Consider the following 14,137-nt stretch of genomic DNA (forward strand, 5'->3'; position numbering starts at 1 on the left):
ATTGCTGGCTAAACTCTGTGTATCCCTACAGACACAGATCTGGGCACAGGGAATATAAGGGGTAAAACATAGAAACACAAAGTGCAGGACATGCTCTGGGCACAATACAGCCGCTACACCGACCTTGTCATACAATTCTATCAGTCAGACAGAGGTGGGCGTGGACAGTCTGCCGGAGGCGTGGCGTATGTCCAATTGTAGAGCAGGAAGGTACACGAGGGCGTGGCTTAGCGCAGGAGTTAGGCGCATGCGTGAAGTGTAGCTCAGACAAGTTGTCCGTGGGTTGCGATGGCTGCGCGGCTGGATGCGCTCTTGTTCCTCATCACTTTGTCGGTGTTTCTGCACCTCTGTCCTGCGTCTGTGGCCCCGGGAGGGACACGTAAGGGACCGGCTGACTCGTGCGGATCTAAGGTACTGACCCCCCGGCTGTGCGACCCTCAGACACGCGCTCCTCCTGCTTCTGATCTAATGTTGCCTTAAAGGGGCTCTTCACCTTTGAGTTAACTGTTAGTTTGATGTAGAGAGGGATATTCTGAGACCATTTGCAATTGGTTTTCATTTTTTATTATTTGTGTTTTTGATTTTATTCAGCAGCTCTTCAATTTGTAATTTCAGCCATCTGGTTGCTAGGGTCCAAATTCCCCTAGCAACCATGCACTGATTTAAATAGCAGACTGGAATAGAAATAGGAGAGGCCTGAATAGACAGAGGAATAAAAAAGTAGCAATAACAATACATTCGTAGCCTTACAGAGCATTTGTTTTTTAGATGGGGTCAGTGACCCCCCTTTTGAAAGCTGGAAAGAGTCGGAAGAAAAAGTCATATAATTCAAAAACAATAAAAATTAAATAAAGACAAATTGAAAAGTTGCTTAGAATTGGCCATTCTATAACAATGTAAAGGTGAACCACCCCTTTAATGTTTCAGCCGTGTCTGCACAGGGGCAACTCTTTTATCTGCCAGATCCTTTCCCTGGGCCACTGCTGCAGAACCTCTTGCTGAGCTTCATTCGCTTCTCTGATTACACGTGGGAGGTTCTGCAGCAGCTGCGACTGGTTTGGGGAGAATGGGATTATTTTCTTTATATTTTATTCGTACTGCTCAAATCAGTGTATTTAATTACTATCAGCCCCGGCATGTGCCCATTGTGCTGGTCTGGGCCCCCCCTTACCCTCCAGCTCTGGACTCCGCAAATATGGGCATGAGAATTGGCAGTAGCTGAACCCTGTGCCAGTCTGAGTATTGTGATATTTCTGTATTTATTGTAACAATGTGACAGTTTGAGAATTGTGATATTTCTTTATTTATTGTAACAATGTGACAGTTTGAGAATTCTGAGGCTTGTTACTTTGTGCCAGTGTGGGCACCGTGCCTACTGACTGACATAGACAAGACCATTTCTTTCCAGACCACAGGGCATGTGAGTTGGGGATTGGGAACGTTTGGCAGCCTGGGCACTGATACAGTTACATGCCAGTGTGTGGCTTGGCCAGATCCCTTATCCACCACTTACCCTGGGGTCCTGGTATGTAAAAGTGGGACACCCATACCCTTTGCTAGTCTGGACTGTTTGTGAGGATCAGAATCCTGCCATGAGTAGGGGCATAGGGGTTATCTGCTGCCTGGGACTGAATGTGGGAATATTGGACTGAGAAATGAAATCAGGGGTATGTGAATCGGGTCTTCTGTACTCAGTGCCACTCTGTTAATTGTGTTAATATAGTAACAGATCCGGGTATGATTGTGTGAGCGGGGGGCCCTGTACCCCATGTATGTGAGTGGGGGGGCCCCCTGTACCCCATGTATGTGAGTGGGGGGGCCCTGTACCCCATGTATGTGAGTGGGGGGCACCTGTACCCCATGTATGTGAGTGGGGGGCACCTGTACCCCATGTATGTGAGTGGGGGGGCACCTGTACCCCATGTATGTGAGTGGGGGGGCACCTGTACCCCATGTATGTGAGTGGGGGGGCACCTGTACCCCATGTATGTGAGTGGGGGGGCACCTGTACCCCATGTATGTGAGTGGGGGGGCACCTGTACCCCATGTATGTGAGTGGGGGGGCACCTGTACCCCATGTATGTGAGTGGGGGGGCACCTGTACCCCATGTATGTGAGTGGGGGGGCACCTGTACCCCATGTATGTGAGTGGGGGGGCACCTGTACCCCATGTATGTGAGTGGGGGGGGCACCTGTACCCCATGTATGTGAGATGGGGGACTGCACCATAAATATGTTATTAAGGGCACCTGTAAATCGATACATGGGAATTAACAGCCAGACTGAGACTTTACATTTCCTTTACCTGTTGAGCTGCAGCCGTTTGTCAGGTCACGCTTGGGTTACAAGTGAGGGGGTTGGGCCCCCCTGGGGAGATTAGCAATTCCTTTCCTGATTTTAGGAAGTCATGGGTGGGGTTGAAACATATCCCATAGCCTGGGAGCAATGGGAAGGAATCAGCACTTAACCCTTTATTTACCAGTAGCAGATACAAAGTTACCCAGAGCGTGGGGCAATGAAGAGTCGCAGAGAGACATTAAACAAAATCCAGCGTCTGTCTGTACAAGGGTTCTGGGAGTTGTATTTCACCAAAAACATTTACCTATGCTGTGTAACCTTTAGGTGTGTTAAATATAAATGTGCAGTTGGGGTGGGTTCCAGGGTGTAACTTTCCTTACCCCTAAGGTGCCAATAAACAATATATATAAATAACCAACACTATTGTTTGGGGGGTATTTCTTCCAACCTGAGGACCATATTTTTGTTGTAGATGTTTATTTGTATATGTCACTGCATTCTGTAGTGTTACACCGTAGCAGAAACTACCGAGGCATTGCTTCCCCTTTAAAGGGGTGGTTCACCTTCATGTTAACCTTTACTATAGTCTAAAATGGCTAATTCTAAGCAACTTTGGACTTCATTTTTTCTTTTTTATAGTTTTTAAATTATTTGCCGTGTTCTTCAGACTCTTTCCAGCTTTCAAATGGGGGTCACTGACCCCATCTAAAAACAAATGCCCTGTAAGGCTACACATGTATTGTTGTTGCTACTTTTTATTCCTCATCTTTCTATTCAGGTCCTCGCCTATTCATATTCCAGTCTCTTATTCTAATCAATGCATGGTTGCTAGAGTAATTTGGTCCCTAGAAACCAGAGAGCTGCTGATTAAAAAGCTAAATAACTCAAAAACCACAAATAATAAAACATGAAGACCAATTGCAAATTGTCTCAGAATATCACATCTCATGCATTGTACAAAAAGTTAATTTAAAGGTGAACAACCCCTTTAATAAGTATCTGGGGAGAGTTCAACCAATAAGATCCTGTTGTTCAACTGTGGCTCCCCAGATGATGTTGGGGTACTGTCCTGTGAGAGGCAGACAGTGTGGTAGCTCCTACATTTCTAGATCCATACATGAAGATACAGAATCTTATTTTCCGACCCTAGTGAACGCTGCCCCCTCCTATAAGATAAGCTTTACTGCTCCCCTGGAATCTGAGGGACGAGGCGATACCTGTTACATTTTTGGCAAAGCAAGAGAATCCCATTGTTTAATGCTCTGGCCCAGTTTCTCTGAGGTGCTTTGAGTTAAAGAATTTGACTTGCCCCCCCCCCCCATGCGGCGTCTCTCCTGCCCCGTCCCTTGTCTGTCGGACCTTTGAAGTGTTTGTATCATTATTACAGAGATCCTTCTCTTTGTCGGGCCCCTGTGATGCGTGGAAAGCGCTTGTTTTATGTCACATGATCGCGTGAGGAATCTCATTGCCAAAATTGCCTTTCCGTGCCACTGGGGAATCTTCCTAAAATCTCAGTTGTTTCCTTGGAATAAACCTGCCTGACCGGTTTTTCCATATCTGCTGGGGATCTGAGTGCTGAATGGCTCTGTCAGCCCGTGAAATGACTGATAGGCCACGGTTTGCTGAGGAGTAGCCTTCCCTTTCATGTGACTCGCTGCAGGAAACAAAGGCCACTATTTGCCCTATTAAAATTCCTGTGCATTTCCTCTGCCCCCAGCACAACTCCCGGCAGGGACACTGACTGATTGAAATGCATGAGGTTCCCCTTCTCGATTTGCATGAATGGAACTGTTCCCCCTCTGTTTACAAATCAGACCGGTGCATTATAATGGAGCATTTAGTCTGGGGGCCCCTTCTAGAGGCACACGGGCAGATTCGCCCCGGCAACAAATCTCCTCTTCTTTGGGGCGACAATCTCCCCGAAAAGCCTTCCCCTACCTTCCCGCCGACTATAATGAAAAATCGCTAGCAGGATGGCACTCGCGGAGCTTTGTTTCCCGATGTTGCCCGAAGTTAAAGGGGAACTATAGCGAAATGTTCCTCAAACTGAAGTAAAAAAACATTCTAAATACAATCAATTAAAAATTCTGCGTTTCTGAAATAATCAAGTTTATATTCACTATTCTGTTTCTCTTCATTCTCTCTTCATGCAGCAGTTGGGTGTCAGATGTCCAATATATCTTATTTCAGTATCATGAAGCTTCTATTACATTTTCATTTTGGCTAAGGTGGCCATGCCCTAGGGCCCAAAGATCATAATGAAAGGATCACGGGACTGCATCAACGAACAGTTGCGATCCGATGAGATTTTTAGCCCTGCCCGATCAACATCTGCCCGACTTTAGTTGGAGGGCCCCATACACAGGCCAATAAGCTGGCGGCTCGCTCTGTCTGCTGCTGTTATTGGCCCATGTATGGCCACCTTTACCCTTTATTCTTTTGGCTAATGTAGCACCTTGTGTTATCTTTAGATAGTCTCATTCTAAGCAACTTTTCAATTGGTCTTCCATCTTTTTTTTTTTAATAGTTTTTACGTTATTTGCCTAATCTAAAAAACAAATCTTCAGTAAGGACAGAGACACACGTGGAGATTTAGTCGTCCGGCAACAAATCGACTTTTCTTCGGGCGACTAATCTCCCTGAACTGCCTTCAGTTTGACAATCGAAGCGATGCGTTTTCCGAAGTCGCCTCATGAGGAAACTCGCCCAAAAACAAATCGCCTCTTCTTCCGGCGACTAATCTCCCCACAATGCCTTCCCGCCGGGCTAGAATCTAAATCGCCGGCGGGAAGGCATTGCGGGGAGATTAGCCCGAAGAAGAGGCGATTTGTCGATGGGCGACTAATCTCCCCGAATCTCCACGTGTGTCTCTGCCCTAAGGCTACTCATTAATTGTTATTATTGCTACTTTTTATTACTCATCTTTCTATTAATGCTTCTCCTTTTCATATTCCAGTCTCTTATTCAAATCAATGCATGGTTGCTAGGGGAAATTGGACCAGATTGCTGAATAAAAAGCTAAATAACTCAAAAACCACAAATAATAAAATAAAAACCAATTGCAAATTGTCTCAGAGTAGCACTCTCTACATCAAAGGTAAATTTAATATGCATATCGCACCCAAAGTCATTGTAACATGGGGGGCTCTGCTGATTGGCTTGCACACTGCCCCATCCCTGGGAACTGTAGGATTTAGGCACAAGGCAGTTTTCCTAACAGCTGGCAGCAGCTGGACACATTGGGGGGGGGGTACAAAGTAAATTCAACGTATGGTTTTCGTCAGCCTGTAGAAATCCACTCGTCATTTCTTTTTTTTATGGGTAGAGAAATGTGCCATCTGGTAAGGAACTTATTCAGTAGGATTGTGCACGGTATGGGCTCCAAATGGAAATAAATCCAGAGATACATTCCAAAAATGCACGGGGATGTGTGTGTGCACATGTGTGTGCGTGTGTAAAGTAGCGTGTGCTCCATACGTCTGAACAGCCTCATCTACATCACTATGACCAAGCTCTCTGTATTCATTTCAAGGACAAGTAAAGTTGTATCTTAAATATAACTCCAGTATCCTGTAGGCAGTTAAATTGCAAGACATTTCGATACTGATCTTTTTTTTTTTTTTTATTACTTTGTGGCTTTTGATATAGTTTATATTTTGTTCCACGGTTGCTATACGCTCACTTTTCCCAGCAACCAGCCAGGGGTTAGAATGGCAGACTGGGAGAAGAATAAGGGAGAGTCTGAACAGGACAATAAGAAATACAAATCTGGTCCTGGAATGTTTAAACCTGGAATTTTTTGACTGTGATCAGTGACCGTGTTACCAGATCCGCACATGCTAAGTACACGGGTTACAGCCCCCGCCTTCACTGTTACTATTGACCAGAGCTGTCAATCACCTTGGGTGTATGAAGGAGGTCTCTATAATGGGTAACTCCATGAAGCGTAACCCTGATTGACAGTTCTGCAGCCCCTTTCATTCTATAGATTATGCCCCTCATTTCTGTATTTGTGGGGGGGGCATATATAGAAGTTATAGAGTCAGACCTAAGAAGTGGAGGTTGTTAAATGTCCTTTAATATACAATTGTATGTCCTATGGGGTTGTTCACCTTTGTATTAACTGTTAGTATGATGTAGAGAGGGATATTCTGAGATGATTTGCAGTTGGTTTTCATTTTTTATTATTTGTGGTTTTTTAGTTATTTGACTTTTTATTCAACGGCTCTCCAATTTGCAATTGTTAAATCTGGTTGCTGGGGTCCAAATTATGCTAGCAACCATGCATTGATTTGAATAAGAGACTGGAATTTGAATCAGAGAGGCCTGAATAGAAAGATGAGCGATAAAAAGTAGCAATAACAATACATTTGTAGCCTTACAGAGTATTTGTTTTTTAGATGGGGTCAGTGACCCCTATTTGAAAGCTGGAAAGAGTCAGAAGAAGAAGAAGGAAAATAATTTAGAAACTATAAAAAATGAACACCAATTGAAAAGTTACTTAGAAATACCCTTTCTTTAACATACTAAAAGTTAACTTAAAGGGGAACCACCACTTTAACAGACATAAGAAAACTACTATGTGCACGTGAGTGTGTAATGCACGTGAAACAGGCAGAGCTTCTGTGCCCAACGGCAACAAATGTATTGTTAATGCTACTTTTTATTCTTTATCTTTCTATTCTGGCCTCTCCTATTCATATTCCAGTCTCTTATTCAAATCAATGCATGGTTGCTAGGGTTATTTGGACCCTAGCAACCAGAGTGCTGAAATTGCAAACCGGAGAGCTGCTGAATAAAAAGCTAAATAAGTCAAAAACAAAATACACAAATATTAAAAAATGAAAACCAATTGCAAATTGTCTCAGAATATCACTCTCAACATCATACTAACAGTTAATTTAAAGGTGAACAACCCCTTTAAAGTAGACCAACATGGGTTCTTCACTTTCCCACAGATATTCTGTTGTTTGATTTCCCATGTCAATTAAAACAAAGACAAAGAAACCCACATCCTTTTCTTCCTTTCTGATTTTTGCACCCCGGTGTTGAGCATTGAGGCAACATATGGCTGCAGGATATTGTGGGAATATGAGACCCACCTGTTTCTTTCCTTCTGCACAAACATATGGAGTTGTAAAGCTACATTAGTGTTTAGGGCAATATAGAGATTAGGGGCCTATCCTATTGCATTGTAACTGAAATGCTTTTTCCCCCCCACTTATTTAAAATCATTACTTTTTTTTTCATTTCCAGATATATTTCTTTTTAGCTTGTTCTACTATTTCCCTTTCTGCCCTTCAGTGACATTCATCAATGGCAAGTTCACATACCCTTAGTCAGGAAGTATCACTCATGTATTATAAGGGATAATGTACCCCCTACTGTAAATGATAAGGATATTAGAAGTCACTGAGGGGTTGTTCTGTGACCATATAAAGGCACAAGGCTGCAGGCTGAGTTATACTGGGAACTCTGAGTATCACTCATGTATTATAAGGGATAATGTACCCCCTACTGTAAATGATAAGGATATTAGAAGTCACTGAGGGGTTGGTCTGTGACCATATAAAGACACAAGGCTGCAGGCTGAGTTATACAGGGAACTCTGAGTATCACTCATGTATTATAAGGGATAATGTACCCCCTACTGTAAATGATAAGGATATTAGAAGTCACTGAGGGGTTGTTCTGTGACCATATAAAGGCACAAGGCTGCAGGCTGAGTTATACAGGGAACTCTGGGTATCACTCGTATTCTAAGGGATAAAGAACCCTCTACTGTAAATGATAAGGACATATGTAGGGACCAGTGGGTCCCTAAGCTCAGGCAAGTGACTGCAGCACAGAGCACCAGCAGAAAATAATATACAGGGGCATCTACAGAGACACAGATCTTCTCTGCTAAAGGGTTGTGGGGATATGGACTGGTACAGAATCTCAAAACAAACGGTAAATAATATCTAACCTAGTTCTTTTTGAGCTTTAGATGTCCTTTAAAGTGGAGAGATAGCAGACCATGTGTGAAATCCGTGGTCCTGTGGCTGTTGCTGAAATACAACTCCCTCCATCCCCTGACATGAGAGTGCCTTAAGCTGGCCATAGATGTTGAGATTTTTAAAAGATCAGATCCTGATCGTGAGACCACTATCTTCTCAGAACGATCGTACGATCATACGAATTTACCATCAACTAAAAAGACCAATTTGCCAGGAAAACAAAGGGGAGCTGCCTGCTTGGCCCTGCAAACATAGAGAGATTGCACAGGGACCGACAAAGATTTTTTGACCTGGCCGATCAATTTCCCGACAGATGTCGGCCGAAAAATCGTAAGATGTACGATCGTTCGAATACCACTAACCACACGATAATTGGTCGGGCTTCCCTAAAATCAATCGTTCGGCAAGAAGAATCGTCGCGTCTATGGGAAGCTTTACTTCCCTTTTAAGACAAGACCTTCCTTATTAAAATCAGACTGCAGCGTTTCTTCCCCCCATATCTCTATCGTTTATTAGAAACAGCAGCAGAACAGGAGGTTCATTTCTCAGCTTAATGTTCCTTTTCGCCTCTAGGTATCGGTAAACAAGCGATTGTATGAGGGTGTTTGGATTGAGGTGCCCGACGCAGGCTGCAATTAACTGGCACCCATAATTCAGTGGAAGGGGATTTGGCTAAATTTGCTCTTTGACCCGACCCCATTTGGTAGCCTGGGGTTAAATCCCCCTCGTTATTAGTAGATGTTTTTATTTGGGACCCTCTGCGTGAGCTCGGCTGCCTCATTTTGTCCCTTCATTTTCCCGTAATGGGGACAGCTCTTAATTAAAGCTGCAGTATTTAGAGGGGGCACCTAATGGGAAACAGCTGCCCCTTCAAGCGGATCAGTAAGGAAATCCGGAAGTGGAGTCTTAGCATGAACATACAAAGCTAATTCCCTTCCCAAGACATGTGTTTGTCTGCAGTGCAGGTAACTTACAAAGTCGCAATTAACCTCTTCACCCCAGAGAGAGATGCAGGGGCTGCAATTTACGCATGATCTATGATTACAGGCTAGGGGTTCACAGCCCAAACTTTTATAGGCTGTGGGGGGAGGAAACTGACTGCATTGTTTTATACATTTATATAATTTGAATAAAGTACCCCCTGTTGTAAAATATAAGGATATTATTGAGTTACATGACCATATAAAAGCGAGGGGCTGAAGGTTTGGAACTCCGAGGTGACTTTTAATATCCTCGTATTTTGCAACAGAGGGTACTTTATTATAATACACAAGTTTGTGACTTGTGACAGATATGACATCACTGATTATAACTGATTACATCACTAAGCACCATTTATATAGTGAATAAAGTACAACCCTATAGTAAAATATAAGGATATTATAAGTCACCGAGTTCGGCCGAGTGCTTTTATACAGGTCATAGAACTCCGAGGTAACTTCTGATATCCTCATATTTTAAGGGGGTACTTTATTTATTATAATACACAAGTTTTAATGAGTCGTGACAAAAATGACATCACTACTCACCGTTTATAACTGATTACATCTCCATACTGTTTGATGGGTTGCGGATAAGGCAGTTGTGGGTCGGGTAGTGGATCAAAGTGGGAAAATATGCGGTTGGGGTATCTCCGGGTCTTGCGCAGGACTCTATTCCAGTCCCTTATTCAACTCACTGCATGGTTGCAAGGGTAATTGGGCCCCTAGCAACCAGACTGCTGAAATTGCAAACTGCAGAGCTGCTGAATAAAAAGCTAAATAACTCAAAAACCACAAATAATAAAAAAAAAAATTAAACAAATTGCAAATTGTTTCAGAATATGACTCTCTACATCATACAAATGAATATAAAACTGAACAACCCCTTTAACTTCTAAAAAGCAAGCTGCCATATGTTGAGACGCAAACGGCACATTTTAGAATCGGCATTTACCCCAGATATAAAACCGGTTTGTGCAGGATCGACCGGGGTGGGGGGGTTTAAGGATCACTCCCACCATAATGACTGTGTCCGTGGAGGCAGAGCGATTTTATCATTAGCGTTCCCTTTCATCTGCGCAGTGAAGGATTTTGCTTCTTTCTAAATAAATAATAATTATTAGGCAGAATCTTTTAAGAAGTAAATGAGTTCAGGATGCGGCGGAACTTACATAGCGGTCTGTGTATATGTATGTGTGTGTGTGTGTGTATGTATATATATATATATATATATATATATATATATATATATATATATATATATATATATATATATATATATATATATATATATATATATATATATATATATATATATATATATATATATATATATATATATATATATATATATATATATATACACACACTGTCATTTCACCATGCCGTGTGCTCTCTCCCTTTAAGTCTGTGAAGCATCAGACTGGGTTTAATGGCAGCCGAGCAGCTGGGACAAGCTGTTTGTGAAATATAAGTGCACCCTGGGGCTCTCCGCTCACTGTTGCCAGAAATTCAAGTTACCTTCTCGGCTGGGCCGCCTACAAACCATATTCTTCTTATACAGTCACTGTTTCCCACTGTAATGAAATAACTGGCGTTCAAGGGATACAATAAAAAAATATGGAAATCTGATGGGGTATTCAATACAATAAAGCTTGTGAGATTGCTCTGATGGGGTTCTGTCTTTTGTAGTGCTGGAGGTCCAGGCCAAAGCAGGCTTTCTGGGTTCCTACTATACAGGTATGGAACCTATTATCCAGAATGCTCATGACCTGAGGTTTTCCAGATAAGGGATCTTTACGTAATTTGTATCTCCATACTTTATCTACTTAAAGGGGAAGTAAAGTCTAAAATAGAATAAGGCTAGAAATGCTTTTTTATTGTATACTAAACATAAACATAAACTTACTGCACAAGAAGCCTAATAAAACAAATGATTTATGCTTTCAAAGTTGGCCACAGGGGGTCACCATCTTGTAACTTTGTTAAAAATCTTTGCAAGACCAAGACTGTGCACATGCTCAGTGTAGTCTGGGCTGCTTAGGGATCATCATAAATTATAAAAACAGCACAAGTCAAATACTATCTGCCAGAAGCCAATACAGCAAGACTGATTAATAATCAGAATATACAGACTGCACTGGGTCCTGTGTTGTCATGTAATCTAATGTGGATTTTATAGTTTTTGTATTGTTTAATACAAACTTTCTCCAATTCTGCAGAACCAGTGGCTGCAGCAAAATAATCCTCCAAATAGAATTCCAGTTTATCTGTTTAAATCTGGCTCCATGATCTTTGTCCCTGCAGCTGGAGCTGGAAACAGTAAAGGGGATGTAAAGGCAAAAATAAAATCCAAAATCTCTACGGTCGCCGACTGCTCTACAGGGAAACAAACAAAGCTGCTTGAGTTCTGCATGGCTGGGAAGTAAGGGGGGACTCCCGCTACTGCTCATAAGTATGATTGTTTCCCTGCAGAGCAGTTAGGGACCATCTGACAATTCCTATCCACAGCAGTCAGAGCAAGTAAATGAAGGGAGAATTTCACTGCATACAGTCAGTTTTCTTATAAAAACGGTACACATTTTTTAAATTAAAGTATGTTGGAGATAGGTTTCTTTTTCATTAAAGAAAGTAAAAATGGGAATTTATTTTTTTGCCTTTATATGCCCTTTAAAATAATTTAAACAGCCCAATAGGATTGTTTTAGCCACAATAATGATTAAAGGGTGGTTCACCTTTAAGTAACTTTGAGTATAATCATTCAGTTATGAAGGTTGGGAAACACACACAGAGGCAGAATAACCACTAATTAAGATTTTATTTTGCGTCCATGCTTGAAAAAGGGCCCTTGTTGCCCGAAACATGTTCATTATCATTTATTCTGCTTCTGTGTATATTTCTCAACCTTCATAACTGATTATATTAATGGGATATAAGTGACTGAGCATCCAAGGAACCTCAACCAACACTACTTCTTATCTAATGAGAGGCTACTGTGGGCATCTTCAACTTTTGATTAACTTGTAGTATGTTATGGAATGAATAATTCTAAGCAACTTTCCAATTGGTCTTCATTTTTTCTTTTTACTAGTTTTTGAATTATTTGCTTTCTTCTTCTGACTCTTTTCAGCTTTCAAACAGGAGTCACTGACCCCATTTGAAAACTAATGCTCTTTAAGGCTTTATAGTGAAACCTCAATAGCCCCTGATTTTAAGTTTCCCCATTTTAAATTTTTGTTTTGTGGTCCCACCTATACATTATGCATAATACATTTCTCTGATTTTTACATTTTCTTGGATTTTACACCATTTTTTCTGGTCCCCTGAAAAACATAAGTGGGGGTTCTACTGTACATTTATTGTTATTGCTACTTTTTATTACTCGTCTTTCCTATTTATATTCCAGTCTCCTATTCGAATCAGTGCATGGTTGCCAGGTTAATTTGGACCCTAGCTACTGGATTGCTGAAACTGCAAACTGGAGAGTTGCTCAATAATATTCTAAAATGCAAATTGTCTCAGAATATCACATTCTACATCATAATTAAAGTTAATTTAAAGGTGAACATCCCCTTTAAGTATGTCTTAGTTGGGATCAAGTACAAGATATTGTTTTATAACTACAGAGAAAAAGGAAATAATTTGTAAAAATGTAAATTGTTTGATTAAAATGGAGTCTATGGGGGATGGCCTTCCCATAATTTGGACCTTTTTTGACAACGGGTTTCTGGACAACAGATTCCATACCTATATGTACATGTACTGATATAAACAAAACATTGCTGTCACCAATTTGCCCAATCTGCTTCCCCCTCTCTTCTACTTATGACTGCTGATTTAAGACTTAAATAATTGGTCTTAAAGAGTTTTTCCCCTTTAAATTAACAATCCTTGGTGAAAGATTCGGCCGAATACCAAACCGAATTCTTATTTGCATATGCAAATTAGGGGCAGGAAAGGAAAAAGTGGAAACAATTCTTCTTTTGTGACCAAAAGTCACGTGATTTCCTACCCTCTCCTAATTTACATATGCAAATTAGGATTTGGATTCAGCCAGGCACAAGGATTCGGCTGAATCCTGCTGAAAAAGGCCTAATCCTGGCTGAATCCCGAACCGAATCCTGGATTCATTGCATCCCTAATAAATATATATTCTGTTAGATTGATCCTGGGTGTAAAGAAGTATTTTCTGCCTATTTCTTATCATCTGACCCCCCTCCTGTCGTGTGTGAACCCCGGACTTTCTGGCTTTTCCCCTTTATATTTGAAGGCCTTGAGGTATAAGTGACTCTCTTCTGATGAGATTGGCTCATGGAATCTCCCACCCTTTTGTGTTGGTCACAGTTCTGAGAAAATTCCTGCCTGATGGAATGTGAATTCATTACAATCTGCAAAAAGCCCGGCTAAATATCTCCTGGGGCTTCAAAAATGAGTTTTTCTTTCCTTTTTATCCCTTGCCTTTAACACGAAGGGGAACTCACGCAGCTGAACAGAATAGAAGGGAAGAGAAGTGGAACTTACTGGTTGTTTGTCCCAGCAGCCCCCCTGTAGTTAAAAATGGACTCCTGCCAGGTCAGAGGTTGCCAAGGCAACAGATTCTTCCTGTCACACTGCACTGTCCATTCTTTCTCAATTCCACCTAAACTTCAGACTTGTGGGTCATATTTTGTACTTTTGTTCTGATCATTGACAATGTACCAAAGCCCTTTGTTATCTGAAATGTGACTCCTGCACTGTCAGTGCTGCTTTTTAGCTTTTTTTTATCTGCCTTCCAAGTGTTACCAGAAATAAACATTATAGCAGATAAGGGGCTGTGCATCATCATCATCATCATCATCATCATTTATTTATATAGCGCTG

At 41.6% G+C, this 14,137-nt stretch overlaps 1 protein-coding gene across 6 annotated transcripts in view; it reads left to right on the top strand.

The window, feature by feature from the left end:
• The first annotated feature begins 255 nt into the window (after positions 1-255).
• il17rd.L (interleukin 17 receptor D L homeolog) overlaps positions 256-14,137 on the top strand; it is a 51,474-nt gene continuing 37,592 nt past the window's right edge. For 2 of the 6 annotated variants that reach the window (XM_041590952.1, XM_041590954.1), the window contains exons 1-2: positions 277-411; positions 7,555-7,617. In XM_041590952.1, coding sequence (XP_041446886.1) covers positions 7,615-7,617 — 3 coding nt within the window. In that variant the 5' untranslated portion in view covers positions 277-411; positions 7,555-7,614. Of the gene's footprint in view, positions 412-7,554; positions 7,618-14,137 lie in introns of all 6 variants that reach the window. The other 4 variants (XM_041590948.1, XM_041590949.1, XM_041590950.1 and 1 more) reach the window with 3 other exon arrangements.

This window comes from Xenopus laevis, chromosome 4L, assembly GCF_017654675.1.
Source record: "Xenopus laevis strain J_2021 chromosome 4L, Xenopus_laevis_v10.1, whole genome shotgun sequence".
Classification (NCBI taxonomy): Eukaryota; Metazoa; Chordata; class Amphibia; order Anura; family Pipidae; genus Xenopus; species Xenopus laevis.